Source organism: Diorhabda carinulata, chromosome 6, assembly GCF_026250575.1.
Source record: "Diorhabda carinulata isolate Delta chromosome 6, icDioCari1.1, whole genome shotgun sequence".
Taxonomy (NCBI): Eukaryota; Metazoa; Arthropoda; class Insecta; order Coleoptera; family Chrysomelidae; genus Diorhabda; species Diorhabda carinulata.
This window is the reverse complement of record NC_079465.1, coordinates 5,893,632-5,908,246: the sequence shown is the minus strand read 5'-3', so window position 1 is coordinate 5,908,246 and position 14,615 is coordinate 5,893,632. Positions and strand designations below refer to the sequence as shown.

Here is a 14,615-nt window from a genome sequence, read left to right as displayed (position 1 = left end):
AATATTCTGAATCCCTTCTCCTGCGATAAGACCTAGCATTGTCATCCAATAAATTAGATCTAATTCAATTTTGAAGGGGACGACGACCATGCATTATATCGCTCTAAAGATTATCGTTTGTTTGTTTAACATGATTTTTTTAGGAAAAAACATATTCATTGATAGTCTTTCTTATCACTCTGTCCATTCCCAACCTCTTCAGACTTTTACTAACTAAATCAAATCTGGTTCCGTCCGAAAAAAGAACATTTCGCTGCTAAACTGATAGCCAGTCTATATGTTCCTGTGGCCGTTGTAGACGAGCGGCTATAGGTCTTATGAGTAACTTGGGTACTCTAAATAGTCTTCTTTTAGATCGAAAATTGGTTTCATCAAGTCTATGTCGTATTGCAGTGCTGGAAATAGATCGACCATACGTTCTTTTAAAACGAGACTGGTATGATTCGTTTCCGACGTACGTAATCTGATACATACCGATATTTTCTCACATTTTCTATCCTAGGATGCCCACTCTCATGTCTCCTTTCAACACTATTAGTTTCATGGTACAAATGCACTAATCGGATAACTCAAGCACGGGAAATTCTTAGTCTTTTCAAACGTTGGTATCTAAAATTGGTTTTATAGCATTTCTATTTGCGTATTATTTGCGTATTAGCCACGGAATGAATAATGATTAAATGTACAAAAAACTTATGAGGAAGTTCAAAGAACTTTGGTGATATGAGTATATAGTGCTCAATTTTTAAAAAGTAATCTGGGAAAATTGACTTAAATCTTCGAAACGATCTTTGAGAGTTTACCTCATACGTTTATTTCTTTTCTAATTTCGATAAAATGTGATTGAATACTTGCAATTGTAAGGGCAGAACAAAAATGGACAAAGAAATAAGTAAGTATGAGTGATGAGATGACTGTACCTATATAAATTTAAGTAGCATTTTTCACTTTCACGAATAATTGTGCACCAATCGATGTGCGCTTTATATCAGGTGATTATAATAAATTTTCTCACCTTTCAGCGAAATGTGTTATATATTTTTTCAGTGTTAACATTCCAAATCCTTTTTAATGCAAAAAATGATCTATGGACGGATTAAAGTGTACTTCAAATACACTACCAACCGTTTTATAATATATCATAAAAACAGACATAAAATTTGTACATTTCAGAAACATAAAGAAACGAGAATGTTCCTTTCATGGGTATAAACTGAAAATGAAATGCTACTATGTGAGGATACAATAGACTTTCCAGAATTTTTTCTCCATCTTTGTTTATACATGTTATTGTTAAGTATAAACGGTAAAAGTGGGTGAAAGATATATTAGTTAGCGACAAATTAATTTTGGTTTTGTAGTATAAAATAAAACACTCTTTTTAACAAAGAATAGTTTGTGAACAATTATATATTTTCCATTTTGCTCAATGACCTTTTGCTATTTCTCTTTCAGCTTTATGATTGCGCTATTATGAAATTTCTAGTTCTTATCAGCAAAAAGCTAAAACATGTGCGATAGGAGGTCATCGTCATTGTGAAAGTTTTACCATTCAAAGAAATAAACTTCGAAATAAACAGTAATCAGATAGTGCCAGATCAGGGTGTATGGGGGATGTGATATCACTTCGCAGCCAAGCTCCAATAGTTTCCCATAAGTTGCCAAAGATGTATAAGGCCCTGCATTATAATGGTGGAACACTAAACCTTTCCTTGACTATTCTGGCAGTTTTTCATCGATTGCTTTATTCAGTTTCATTAATTGTTGACAGAAAACATTACAATTGATCGTTTGGTATCTTAGAAGTAGCTCAAAAAACACAACACTTCTATAATAATCCCACCAAACTGACCGCATGAGATGTTTTTTGTTATTTATTCATCTTTCGATGTAGTTTGTGCTGGTTCATCATATTTGCTACATAATCGTTTTCGAACTATGTTACTGTACAGGCCCCATTTCTCATCACCAGTGATGATTCTTATCAAGAAAGAATAGTTCTCCTTTCGTTTAAGGTGCATATCGCAAATGTTGATTCTTTGTGTAGAATTAATTTCTCTCTCAATTCGTGAAGAACCCAAATATCAAGTATTCTCAACTAACCCAACGTGAAGTATTTTTCAATTATGTGCGATACATGTAGCCTCTCTGTTACCTCTCGAACAGTTATATGACGATCTTCATGTTCATGCTCATGTTTGAGGTAATAATTTCCAGAATGGATTTTTTCATACCAATTCTGACTCGCGCGGTCTGTTAAGCAATCAGCCCCATAAACTTGACGTATTTCTTTGCGAGCCGCCGTAGCTTTCTCTCCTTCACAGAAATAAAAATGTGGCTAGGATCATGTGACAAATGGCAAAGTATATCACTAACATAAGTTAAAAAAAACAAGGCTCTCTATCAGTAAAAAGCGAAAGAGTATCAATCCAATCTCATTATGTCTAATTAGAATCAGTTGAGTGACAACGTTATTTTCAGCATGACTTTCAACAATCGTAAAGTAATTATTACCTCCGGTCCCTGGTTACAATTTTATTATTTTTATAAGCTCGTTAATTAATAAGCAATTACTGATGCTGCTGTCAAGAAAATCGTAGCATAGTCCATTTAAAAATTTCAATTTTCTACCTTAAGTCTAGAAATAGGACAAATTTCACGTTGCCATCATGGAGTCTGATATTTTTAAGGGTGAACGTACTCAGAACGTATTTTAGTACGAGTGCTATTTGAGTTGTTTACAGATACTTGAAACATTCATCTTGGTCAAAAAATGGAATCAAATCGCAAACATTTTATGTGCGATAATTTTCTATGATTTTTCACGTAGATTAATAAACCAACAGCAGTGTGCCTATTAACTCGCTTCGACTTTTGGTGATGAAGGAGTTCTCACTTCTCTACAGGATCAATTTCGTGAAGGTCATCTAAAATCGGCTGTTGTGCCAGACAACAGCAATGATATTGCAAGATCGTCACGTTATATACCGAGAGGCATTAGTTTTACTCACATATATTCAATACTCTAAGATCAAAATTATTCATTTATTTATTCAATCATGAATCTATTCATATGAGCCCCAAACTAAAAACAATCTTTCAATACTGTGTCTTTCAATACAAGCTACATCAAACAAATGTTCGCGCAACTCCAATCAAATGTCGCCTATTTTTCCGGAATCAATGGATATGTTATCACCGTTCCATTGGAGCATTGTAGGACGGTCAATTCTAGATTTTGCATCAGAAGTTCTTTGTCAGAAGTGTCGAAAAAAATCGCAGAAGATGAATCATTCTCCACCCGACAACACATTAGTTTAAACAGAAATGTTTTTGTATAGTCAAAAAATCGAATTGATGGTTCATTTGCCGTGCAGTCTTTGTTTGGCACACAATGATTGCTTCTTATTTCCGCAGATTAAAAATAAATTGGAAAGTCATCGTTTTTCTATACTTAAAGAAACGGTTGATGCGGTAAAATCACAGGTTTTGGAGGTACCTTAATTGGAATAAATAAAATTATTTGACAAGTATTGTTTCAAATGCATCCATATCCAATTTTAAGTATTTTTTCATCTTTCTACCTCGAAAATTGAGTAGTAACCCTGGTACGAACGGTTTTATACAATTTTTTTTAAATTAACTGGTTTTAAGGCATTATTTATATGATTCAATTTCCACAGATATATTTCACAAGCAATATACTCGTACTTCAAGATAAATTAATCAGTCACTTCTATGCTGTGACGTTTGTCACCCTTTTTATAGTTTGTTCAAACTTTATTTAGTTCCAATTGTGCACTAGCTCCTCAACTACTACACATGTAAATACACCCAGTTTCGTTAATACATAGATTGCATAAGTTTTGTGTTGTTTTCTTGTGAACTACCTTGCATGGTTATTATCGCGTTTACCAGATAATTTATTTTTATTTATGGAATTTAATTATGCTCGGGAATATAACGGTTCTAACACCGGAGCATTAGCCATGTAATTTATACTTGGGGCTGGGTTTCGTTGTTGGAGAAAAACAATTTTCAGTAATGTTCTTTCTCACGTTTAATCTTAATAGAAAGTAAGCGCATTATTAATTTCTCTTGCGTATTTCATTCCAATTACCAATGAACAAAACAACACGTTTTGTTCTCTCTGTAATAATATTATAATATAATAATGAACGAATATCTTATCTATTTCCATAATCTACCCACATATTTCATGATATGTTTTTTCCCTCAGATTATAATATAATCTGAGGGAAAAAACATATTATATATTATATATTATATACTCGACAAGTTAATAACATTCTTAAAAATCAACATAAAATGAATACCAATAATTTTTTTGAAATCTTGTGTATTCTCAATCTGCCCATTATCTCAAAAAAAAAATATTTGCAAACTTATCAGTCCTTCTCTTAAAAGCAGACACGTTCAATTCAAGGATCTGAGTAAGTTGATGATTTTAGGCTAGAAAAAAGGTAACTCTAAATTTGTCTACAACTTACAAAATGTTTATCTATTCTTCTCTCAATGCAATATATTCATTACAAGGTATAGTTCACCCACATCAACGAGACTAGCGAATATATTGACATATATATACCAAAAATGGCTCTTTTTGCATTTATTTCACTATTTTCAGAAAAAATATGCGTGCAGCGAAAAGCTTAACGCAGGCAAGTTGTAGATAATTAAATTTTGTCGTAAGATGCATATTTAAGCCGCTAGAGGACTCGCGCAGTTTTCAAAACTCATTTCTTGCGTTTTCTGGATAGTTATGCTTTTTCGGGAAAAATAGTACTTGTGAAAATTGGAGCATATATTATTATCGACAACTTTTATCCGAAACTTTTTTCTGAATAATGCATATTTTCGCCGTTTTCTAGGAAAACTTTGCTTCCTATGGAAAAAAATGTTTAGCAGCCTCATAGAACATAAAAATCCGCACAACTTTTGTCAGAAAAATTTTTTTCAATTTTGTTTCACCGCTGGAAAAATCGTATATTCGGATATATATGCCACATTGTATATAGAGGCTTCTGAGACTTGTTTCTGCGCACCCTATATACCGGTAACCAGCAGCTGCATCATCAAACTGAAAACAGTTGGTAGGTCCTTGACATCCTCAAATCTTATGAAAGTCGAATCCAACTAGCAAATGTTTCATTCTTGGAGAAGACATAGATTTATTGATAATATTAACACAATTAGCTGATCCAAATTGTGATTTATATATTAATAAATTCTCAAGTAAATTTCAGAATAACGAATACTATGATCCTGCAAATTTGATATACCCGCATTTAAATGAAATTGCAATGTTTCTCCATTGGGTGTAATACAACTTTAAAATTCTACAATGTTGGAAAAATTAGAATATACAATGTATTCAAGAGTAGCGATGACTTGGCCAGATCTGCTGAAGTATTCACCGAACCTGCTGTTGAGAAACCTCAATTATATGAAGTTGCAAGATCTGTCGTATTGAAACTGTACAATGCACCTGTAGCGGCTTCATCATCATCTTTAAATAATTTGGATAGATTATTCTAGGAGTGTTAAAAATTTAACGATTAAATTGATTCCTCCAGCCGATGGTGCTCTGAGAAAGCATGCAGAAACGGTATACCTATAATGCCAAAGCTAGTTAGGGAAGTCCCTCGACCGATGTGAGTTCGGGTGAAAAAGAGAAGACGATATTCTAGTACCACAATTCTTCGATGAATCGCTGATTCCAGATGAACTTATTAAAAAATCACATCGTATTAAACTTCTTTGTACAGCGAGATGCTCTTGCAAAATTTTGGTTTAAAATGTATAAAATTCTGTCTTAATTGCATGAGTTGTGAAAAAGCCGATGTATCTGAGAACTCGAAACTTCATTTACTAGGTTAGAAACAGCAATGGCACCCATAAGCGAAAGAGAAGAAAGTGATTCTGAAGATGATGCATCATTGATCGAAGAAGATGTTATAGCAGCAAAGAGATCTAGATGATTTACTTAATGGATGTACAATAGTTATGTAATTGTAAATCACATTCAATTTTTTGTTAATATAAGAATAATATTTCTCATTTTTTGGCTAACTTTCTACTAGAAATTTCCAATGCCTTTTTCATAACTTCCAAATCCATCAAATACACTCCACGTATCAGATAACATTTTCTAAAGATCGGAAAAAGTATCTTATGAAAATTTTTCGCGGCCGCCTAATAAAAAAAAGGTTTCGGACAGAAATTGTTCGGAATTCTGTACTATACAACTTTTCAATCCATTTTTCCCGAAAAATCGTAACTTATTCGCCAAGGGGTCGGAAGAAACGCAAAGACCCAATTACACGATTTTTCCAGGTGCTCTAACGGGAAAACTAAGCAAAACTGGAAAAAATGTTTCTGACAAAAGTTGTGCGACGTCTTATGTTCTATAATGCCGTCGTTTAACGTTTTTCCCTCGAAAAAAATTTTTTGGGTCCCCGTGAAAATATGCGTTATTCAGAGAAAAGTAAGTTTCGTACAAAAGTTATCGGTAATTTTGTATTCACTATTTCCCCTGGAAAAGCATAGTTTTCCAGAAAATGCAAGAAACGAGTTTTGAAATCTTCTGCACGCCTTCTAGCGGCTTAACTATGCAACTATACAACTCGTCCTGGTTAAGCTTTTTGCTGGGACGCATAGTTTTCTCGCAAAATAGGGAAATAAGTGCAAAGACAGCGATTTTTGGTATATATATATATATATATGTCAATTTCTCCGCCCACTCCCATATTCGAGACTCGAATTCCATTTCAGACGCTAAAATACATCGGATCTGACTGGTCTCGTTGCAGTGGGACAAATTTCTATGGAGAATGTCTAGTTTGAGTGGACTAGTATGAAAATATTTGTAATCTAATATTACAGATTGAATATTTGAGTTGTAGAGCCGCTTTAATTTGGATCAGATTAAAATGTTTAGTTATAACAACCGATTATAAAATATAAAAAATTCATTTAACAACGAACGAAAATTTGAATACCGTCAAATAAATGATTTATTTTTCCTCCTCACAACATTTTGAATAATGCATGTTGATACTGCTCTGAACGACATATGTACATACCCTCCTCGCGAGTTGTTTCATCACCTGCATGCGATACTGATTATGCCGCACTACGACTAGTTACTAGTTTTGTCCAAAAAAGACAAAAGGTTTTTGTTTTCATGTAAGTAGACTGTAATCATACTGATTATTCACATTTCAAACTTTAATTATAATAAACATCTGTATTTATCTGTATTGAACAGTTTTCGAAGAGGGAAACATTTCAAGTAAGATTTTCATCAATGTCAATACGAAGAGAAAATTAATTGAAAATGAAGCAAAAACTCACGTCTAAGTGTTAATGAAAGTTTGCGTTGATCGTTCCCAATTTGAAATTATTATGCCTCATTTAAAATCTACAATAAATTTTATATTTCATTGGCACATAGGCCCTTCATTCCTCACTGGATTGTACTAAAAGTTTGACGAGCCAACTAGGCGCTTTGGCTCAACTTTTAACGTCATTAAGAAAGCTGTGAGGGTTGCCTAAGTGTTTCAATGGCACTCGTGTAAGTGCTTGTAGCTCATAGATGACATAGTCTTCCTCTTCCATCATGCACCAGCGGCACTTCGTGATGATCATAGCGTCTTAAATGACCGTGTTCATTTAAAAATCCAATTACCAGTTAAGTTTCGACTCTATTCAAGTGAAACAGTTGTTTGGTAAGAGAGGCTGAAGGCCCATGTATGTGTGCTTCAACTTTTATCATGCCAGGAATCTTTATAGATCGATCCAGAGTCTGCTTTGCAAGCAAACCGTTGCGAGTCATAATAGCAACCTTTTTGCTACACCCAGAATAAGTTCTGAACCTATTGATAGATTTACTGATCCTAATTTAGCAAGCAAGTCCACTTAATCTTTGCAGTAACAACTAACCAGTTCTTTTAGGATTTTCTCACACTTAAAGACAAGTCTTGAGCACACCATTATGACCGTCAAGACTTGTGTGGTAGCTCTGCTGTCTAGACATATTCTGATTATTGGGTTTTTATGGCATCCTAAGTAATATATTTGTAAGTATGTGAATCTTAATTTGAAGAATAATGAAATTTTAATGAATGTTTTCTCGTTTTTTCTCAATTTGTGGAAAATATTCTCAACGTCTTACACTTAGAATACTGTTGAAGACTTCTGGCAACGTTCATTGTTCATTTTATTTGCGGCTCAATTTTCCTGGCAGCAATAACAGATCAGCAGTATATGCTGATTCTTGTGGTTAGGTTATTATACAAATAAATATTTTCAATTTATGATCACAAACTGTCAGCTTGACTATGTTGATAATAAACTACGTTTACTACGCTATAGAAACTAGAGAAATGTTAAATCTATAGATTCATAATGATATCTCATATACTTATACAGGAGATTGATATATATTTATTCGATCTTTATTTCCAGCTCTCACTATCGCTCTAGCGCAAAAATGATTCTCGACTAATGAAATGTTATTTACATTCCTTGTAATATGAATTACTATTTTTAGGAATGTCTATAACTCTCACTATGTTTTAATAATATGAAATTAATTTGAAAACATGAAAATTATTAAAGTCACATCACTTCTCCCAATAATAAAGAGTTGACTAATTTATAAATTGAAGGGAGCAGATGAAGCTTTATTTAGTTTTTGTTTTCCAATTTGCGCAACCTTTAAAGTAGCTTCTGTAATAAGAATCCAACTTTTCTTAGCAGTTACATATGAAAATAAAGAAGAGATATGCGCCCTGAACGTCGTTGTCATATGTCAACAGGGGGCGCACCCGATTTATCTTTTCTATATTTCACCCTTGGGGTTGAGCTTGTGACATTCAACGTCTGTGAGCCATATTCTAACTTGATGACCTCTATACTGTTGGGAATAGCGGTTAATGTCCCCGTTGATAACTTTGATGATTTCTAATACCAAGTGGAGACCAAAAAATTTCAACAAAATATAAAAGTTCCATATCTCGAAAATTGAAAGAGAACAATTGAATGTAGTTCATTGTACAATATAAAGTAGGGCATTATATTGTGTTCAATTGAGATTTGGAACCTAACAAAGATTTTAGTGATTGTAGATTGGGCGAATAGAGAATCTTAGAAATTTTATAAAAAGTTGCTATATATAATCTACTACGCTAATCGTTCAACTACCACTATCAAGGCCATCAATCTTGGAATGAAAATCCAGAATCGACAATCATTAGATGTTCGTACTATACTTAGCGTTACATCCAGAACAAATAAAAATCGTTGTTTGTGTTGACTATACTGCAATTACAGTGACCATGTGTGTCCCGTGGGCAGAAGAAGCTTAGATACATAGAAGACCAACTGTACAACCAAGGGTCAAGATAGATGTTTGAAGTAATCACCATTGCGAGATTATATTGAACCAAGTGTAAAATTACTGATTAAAAATGTGGATAAAAAAATAGTTCTATGGCTATTCTTACACTCTATCACACCACTTGAGGATTTAGTCTCTTCTCATAGCTCACACCGAATAGCCTTTTTACACTACTATTACAACGGTTACTGTTACACGTTTCGATAACCAAGTTATCGTCTACAGAGGTTGAAGGTGAACTTATTATATCCTCCACTATTAGTGCTTCTTCTAACTGCTGGGAACGTATGAACTGATACAGTGAACTGTGAGACAAAATGACATAATATTGTATTCAACGATTGTTTAGGTGCTTAAGATAAGACGCTGTGGTGGAAAGCAACGTGATATTGGGTTTTTCTCTAAGAAGATAATTGTATAAGACCATTCGAGTCATAGTGTGGAATATGTGCAGATGGCATTAATATATTGCCCTCTCAGTTCTCAGATTAATATTCTAATATGGAAAGGAGACTGTACGATTAGCACTTCTATCCATTGGATAAGGCAAATCTGGAATAAAAGTTTATTCGAGCGATGTGCTAGAAGCAGATATCCACGTAGACTTTGAAACGAGTGTATTCAACTTTGTGGTAGCCGAAAATGTCATTAATTTTTTCTCATGAGTTCATATTAGAAGAAATTCTTGCAAATTTCATCTTTATTATCTTTTTCTGACACTTTCAAATCACTTAAAATTTTTTTCTCCTGTATGTAACTCTTTTAATGTCAAATGGTATATTTCGGTGATTTTTCTACAACATTGAAATGTTTTCTATTGTTCTTAGCAATAAATATTAATTTGGATAATCGTATTCGGGGTAGTTTCAGTTTGTTAAATTTTTATTTTTAATGCAATTAATAAGGTGTTTCCAGCTTCTCTGCCTTTTGTTATTAGTTTTTTAATGTCGTTCGTTAAAAACCTGGTAGCGTGCAATTTAATATCAATTGTGTATCCGAGTACCAGTTATTTCTATACCTTAACCAGTTCCTGAGGGGAAAAGTCTCCTTTCGGGGAATTTAAGGTTATAACGTCTCGTACAGGAAGATTATGACGGGGTAATGTAGCAGACATTTCAGTGCAAGACAATCAATCATAGCAGTTATTTTTATAGTTTGAAATAATTGAATAATTGATTCTCTCAAGATAAGGTATTATCAGTCGTATCATTTCTAGGTAATATAATAAAACAACTTGTTATCGGTGACGCGGCAGAACAAACATTACTAATATTTTTGTGATGGTGAAAACAGTTTTTATGATGTTTGATACAGAAATATTTTTATCTTTATATCTACAATTACTAAGATAGGTATTTCATCAAAATAATTCATAGAAATTTATACTTTTGATGTAAGTTTTCCTATGAGAACCATAATCATAGTATAAAAATTATGTCTTGGTGTTCTAGGATGATTTTTATATAATTTTCTCTATAAATTTCAGTGAAACCAGATTTTTTCAATACATTTCTCAATTCGAAATATTCATTGACCATGTCTCGTTATTATTGGCAACGGAAGTAAAAGTATTTCATTTTCCGTGGCAGTTACAGTGAAAGAAAGACTGAAAAAATGTTCACAAAATAACATGAGGGCTGCAAACGCCTTTACAATCAATTGGTACAAACTGTTTTTGATTGTGGATGATAATTAAGTTCTCATAGTTTCTTTAAAATTTTTATTTTCATTGTATTCTCGGCACTTATTGGACACGATAACGGTACTAGGAAAATTTTGTATATTACAGTCATTAGTGAAGCAGTTGATTTGTCCTCCACAGCGCACAATAAATGTTTCTTTGGTTCTCTGCGATACCACCAAGCACTCACTGTTTATACTTTGTATATGTATTACTATTGGCAACGGAAGAAAAAGTATTTCAATTTCCGTGAAAGTAAGGCTACTAAAATGTTCACGAAATGACATGAAGGCTACACAAGCCTTTATAACTAATTGGTACAAACTGTTTTTGGTTCTAGATGAAAACTATTGTCATTATTAAAGCAGCACATAAATATTTTTCTATTTCTCAGCAACTCCACCAAGCACCCACTGTTGTTTTGGTACCCTACCAACATAATATTACTACAGTTATATGGGGATCACGTGTTATAATGGGATGGGCTACTCTTTGCTACACATACGTTTGTTTTGTTTAGCAATTTTTTTCTTGGGAACCAATTCGAGAATTGTGGGCACATAGAAGATTTTGATGTAAGGTGAAAGCCTGCTGTTTCATGGGTATTGGTATTCACGTACATCAATTTGTATATAAGATTAGATAACTAAATATTTTTTGTTTGTTCAATTTGCTTCTGTATTTCCTCCTAGGCCAATCACCTCAAAAAGTGGTATACATTATTATATGATTATAGTCGAATAATACTTGTATGCTGAGAATTCAAGTTACTTTTCAATTATCAAAGAGCCTTTACAAAATTAACATGTTTGACGTTTTCATTTTGGATAACAATTTATTCTATTGAACTGATTATATTTTATGTACATCGCATCGGAAAATACAGTTTTCAATTTAAGAGATTGAATAGCTTTCAATTTTTTTCTTCATTTTTTCCTAGAATTTTACGTATTTTTTGTAAATGGATAAGCTTTCATAGCTTTTAATCATATCCCTGATGCATTTTCTTCCTTTTCCTCAGTATCCTATTTTGGAATTAGAAGCTACAACAATTTTACTTTGCTTCATCTTTTTCATTTGACTAATAAGCTCATTGAGGAGAAAAACCGGTCTCTATTATGTTTGTAAGGGTTATACTTTATAATCGCATTCCAGTTTACTAGAATAGCCTTCGGCAAAGATGCCTGACTTTTCTTTTTTCCTCCCCTAATTAGTTCTTCCTCTTCTTGACTCTTTAATTCGTAGATGGTTGATCTTATTAATTTCAAATGAATCGAGAAGATTCGAGGAATTTTAGGGGTAATTCGGAATTATACTAAAAATGTTTGTTATAAAAAATGTTTGTTCAATAGCTATTTGAATCAACTTCTCATTAATTGAAACTTTATCAATTTGTATGAACTAACACTGTCGCAGTCCAGAGCTGGCTTGCAGTCTAATGACATGCGTTCACTTTTACTACTTAATAGAATTTATTGAGTCTCAAAATATCTTTTATTTTTATTTTTCGAGAGCTTTTCTGTTTGTTAGTTTTGCCTTCAGTTGGATAAGATTATAGCAGTATGAAAATCGAATGAGATGGTGATGAAGGTGTCTTGATGAATATTTCAAATAGAAAAACTCCCAAGTTAAATGAGGAGTAACGATTAATGAAAATTTAAAAGTAAACAAACGTAAAGCAGCTGTTTAGTACAAGCAATAAGTGCTTTGTATCCATATCCAGATAAAAATAATATATCAATCAAATTATAGCTTGACAAATAAGTTGTTGAGTAGTTTAACTCACTTTCATCTTCTGTATTCTGAATAAACTCTATAAATTCACTTTCCGAAAGTAAATACAATCTCGTTTATACCTGTAGCTTAATTAAGTGAACCCCGATCTAATCGTCCCCGAGACGCCTTCAGGGGAACTGCGAAAATATATTTTAAAGATACTTACCCATTGCAAGACGTTAGTGAAGAGAATCACGTATTTGATGACGGCAATCTGATTTTCCAATTTGAGGATATTTCCTTCGCCCTCTCCGTCTCCTTTGCCAGCCATTTTCCACAACAAAGCTAAATATTCAGACTTTGCGATATATACACAGAAGTAAAATGAAACCGACACCACCGCACTTTGTAACAAAGCTCACTGAACGATGTAGGATCTGAGAAATTAATTTTGCCTCACCTATTTACAGTCGATAAGATAATAATTTTATCATTAATTAAACAATATTGTACAAAGTGATTCACTTGTTAGAGTTACAACTTATAACGAATTCGTATATTCTCAGTAAATTCATGAAAAGTTGAAAGGATCAAATGATCACGTGAAAAATTAAATTGTTGATTTCATGACGACATTGTTTCAATACATGAAACAATTGATACATAATTGATTACGAAAAATATCTTCATTTACACTGATTAGTAAAATCAAATCAAATATGCATGAATACATGAGAATTTGAAATATGAGGGTTGATCCATGTGCTCCACCTTTGGCCCATATATAAAGTAAAACAATTACCATTATGTCTCTTTGTAACCTCACATTAATAGACTCACTGTGGAAACATACTGCACTAGAAGCCTGCACCGGAGAGTGTAATATTTCAATATCAAAATTGATCGTGTTGAGCAATGGCTAGTTATAAAATACCTTAAAATAGTTGACTAGGCTAGATTTCCGTATCAAGCCGGTGACGGAAATGATAGTGAGGTTTGATATGTAAGATCACGTGGGGATGAAGACTCTAAAACCCATAAATACATTTTTTTAAAAGTGTTGTAATCACACATAACCCCAAAAATGTCTAAAATTACACTTATAATAATTTTTTAATCTATCACATACACAGCAAAATTGAGAAATGACATCGAAAATGCGTAATCTAAGGTTCTGGCTTCGATTCTAAAATCTAAGGAGAAAATAAAAAATTTTGAGGTTCGTTTAGGTTAGGTTAGGTCACTTTTAGTTAGTTTAATTTAGTTTAGATTAGGTGAAATTAGATTACTTTGAGTTAGGTAAGGTTAGGCTCGTTCTAGTTGCTGCTTCAAACTCTCTGAGTTATTTCAGGCAATATTGTTTCAAATTATGAGCTATTTATGCGATTTCCTCGTTTCAATACTTTTTTTTGTCCAATTACAGCTGTAGAATCACTTTTTCATAACTTTGCTCCTTTTTATTTCTGCAATGAATTGTCGCATATTTTGAGTCTTCACCTCAAACTATATACCATATCCATCCAATTCCGTCAACAGCACGATACGGAACTTCCACTACATAAAAAATTCATATTATCTTTTTCTTATGATACATAAATTAACTGTAACTTATGACAGTGAAAGACATATAAGAAAGGTACAAATTGTTACGAACTCATCTCCGCCCTGGATCCGGTCCTGTTTGGATAAAGTAAAATCCTAAAATTCTGTGAAGGCGCCGCCTTTGATGAAATACCCGCAATTCGTTTGATAATAATTTTTATAGCAAGTGGTTTATTTACATTATTTCTTTTG

General features: G+C 33.0%; 1 protein-coding gene across 2 annotated transcripts in view; it reads right to left on the bottom strand.

The window, feature by feature from the left end:
* The window catches only part of LOC130895869 (tetraspanin-2A), a 207,351-nt gene extending 194,075 nt beyond the window's left edge, over positions 1-13,276 (bottom strand). For both annotated transcript variants that reach the window (XM_057803446.1, XM_057803445.1), the window contains exon 1: positions 13,048-13,276. In XM_057803446.1, coding sequence (XP_057659429.1) covers positions 13,048-13,152 — 105 coding nt within the window. In that variant the 5' untranslated portion in view covers positions 13,153-13,276. The remainder of the gene's footprint in view (positions 1-13,047) is intronic.
* Positions 13,277-14,615: the final 1,339 nt, after the last annotated feature.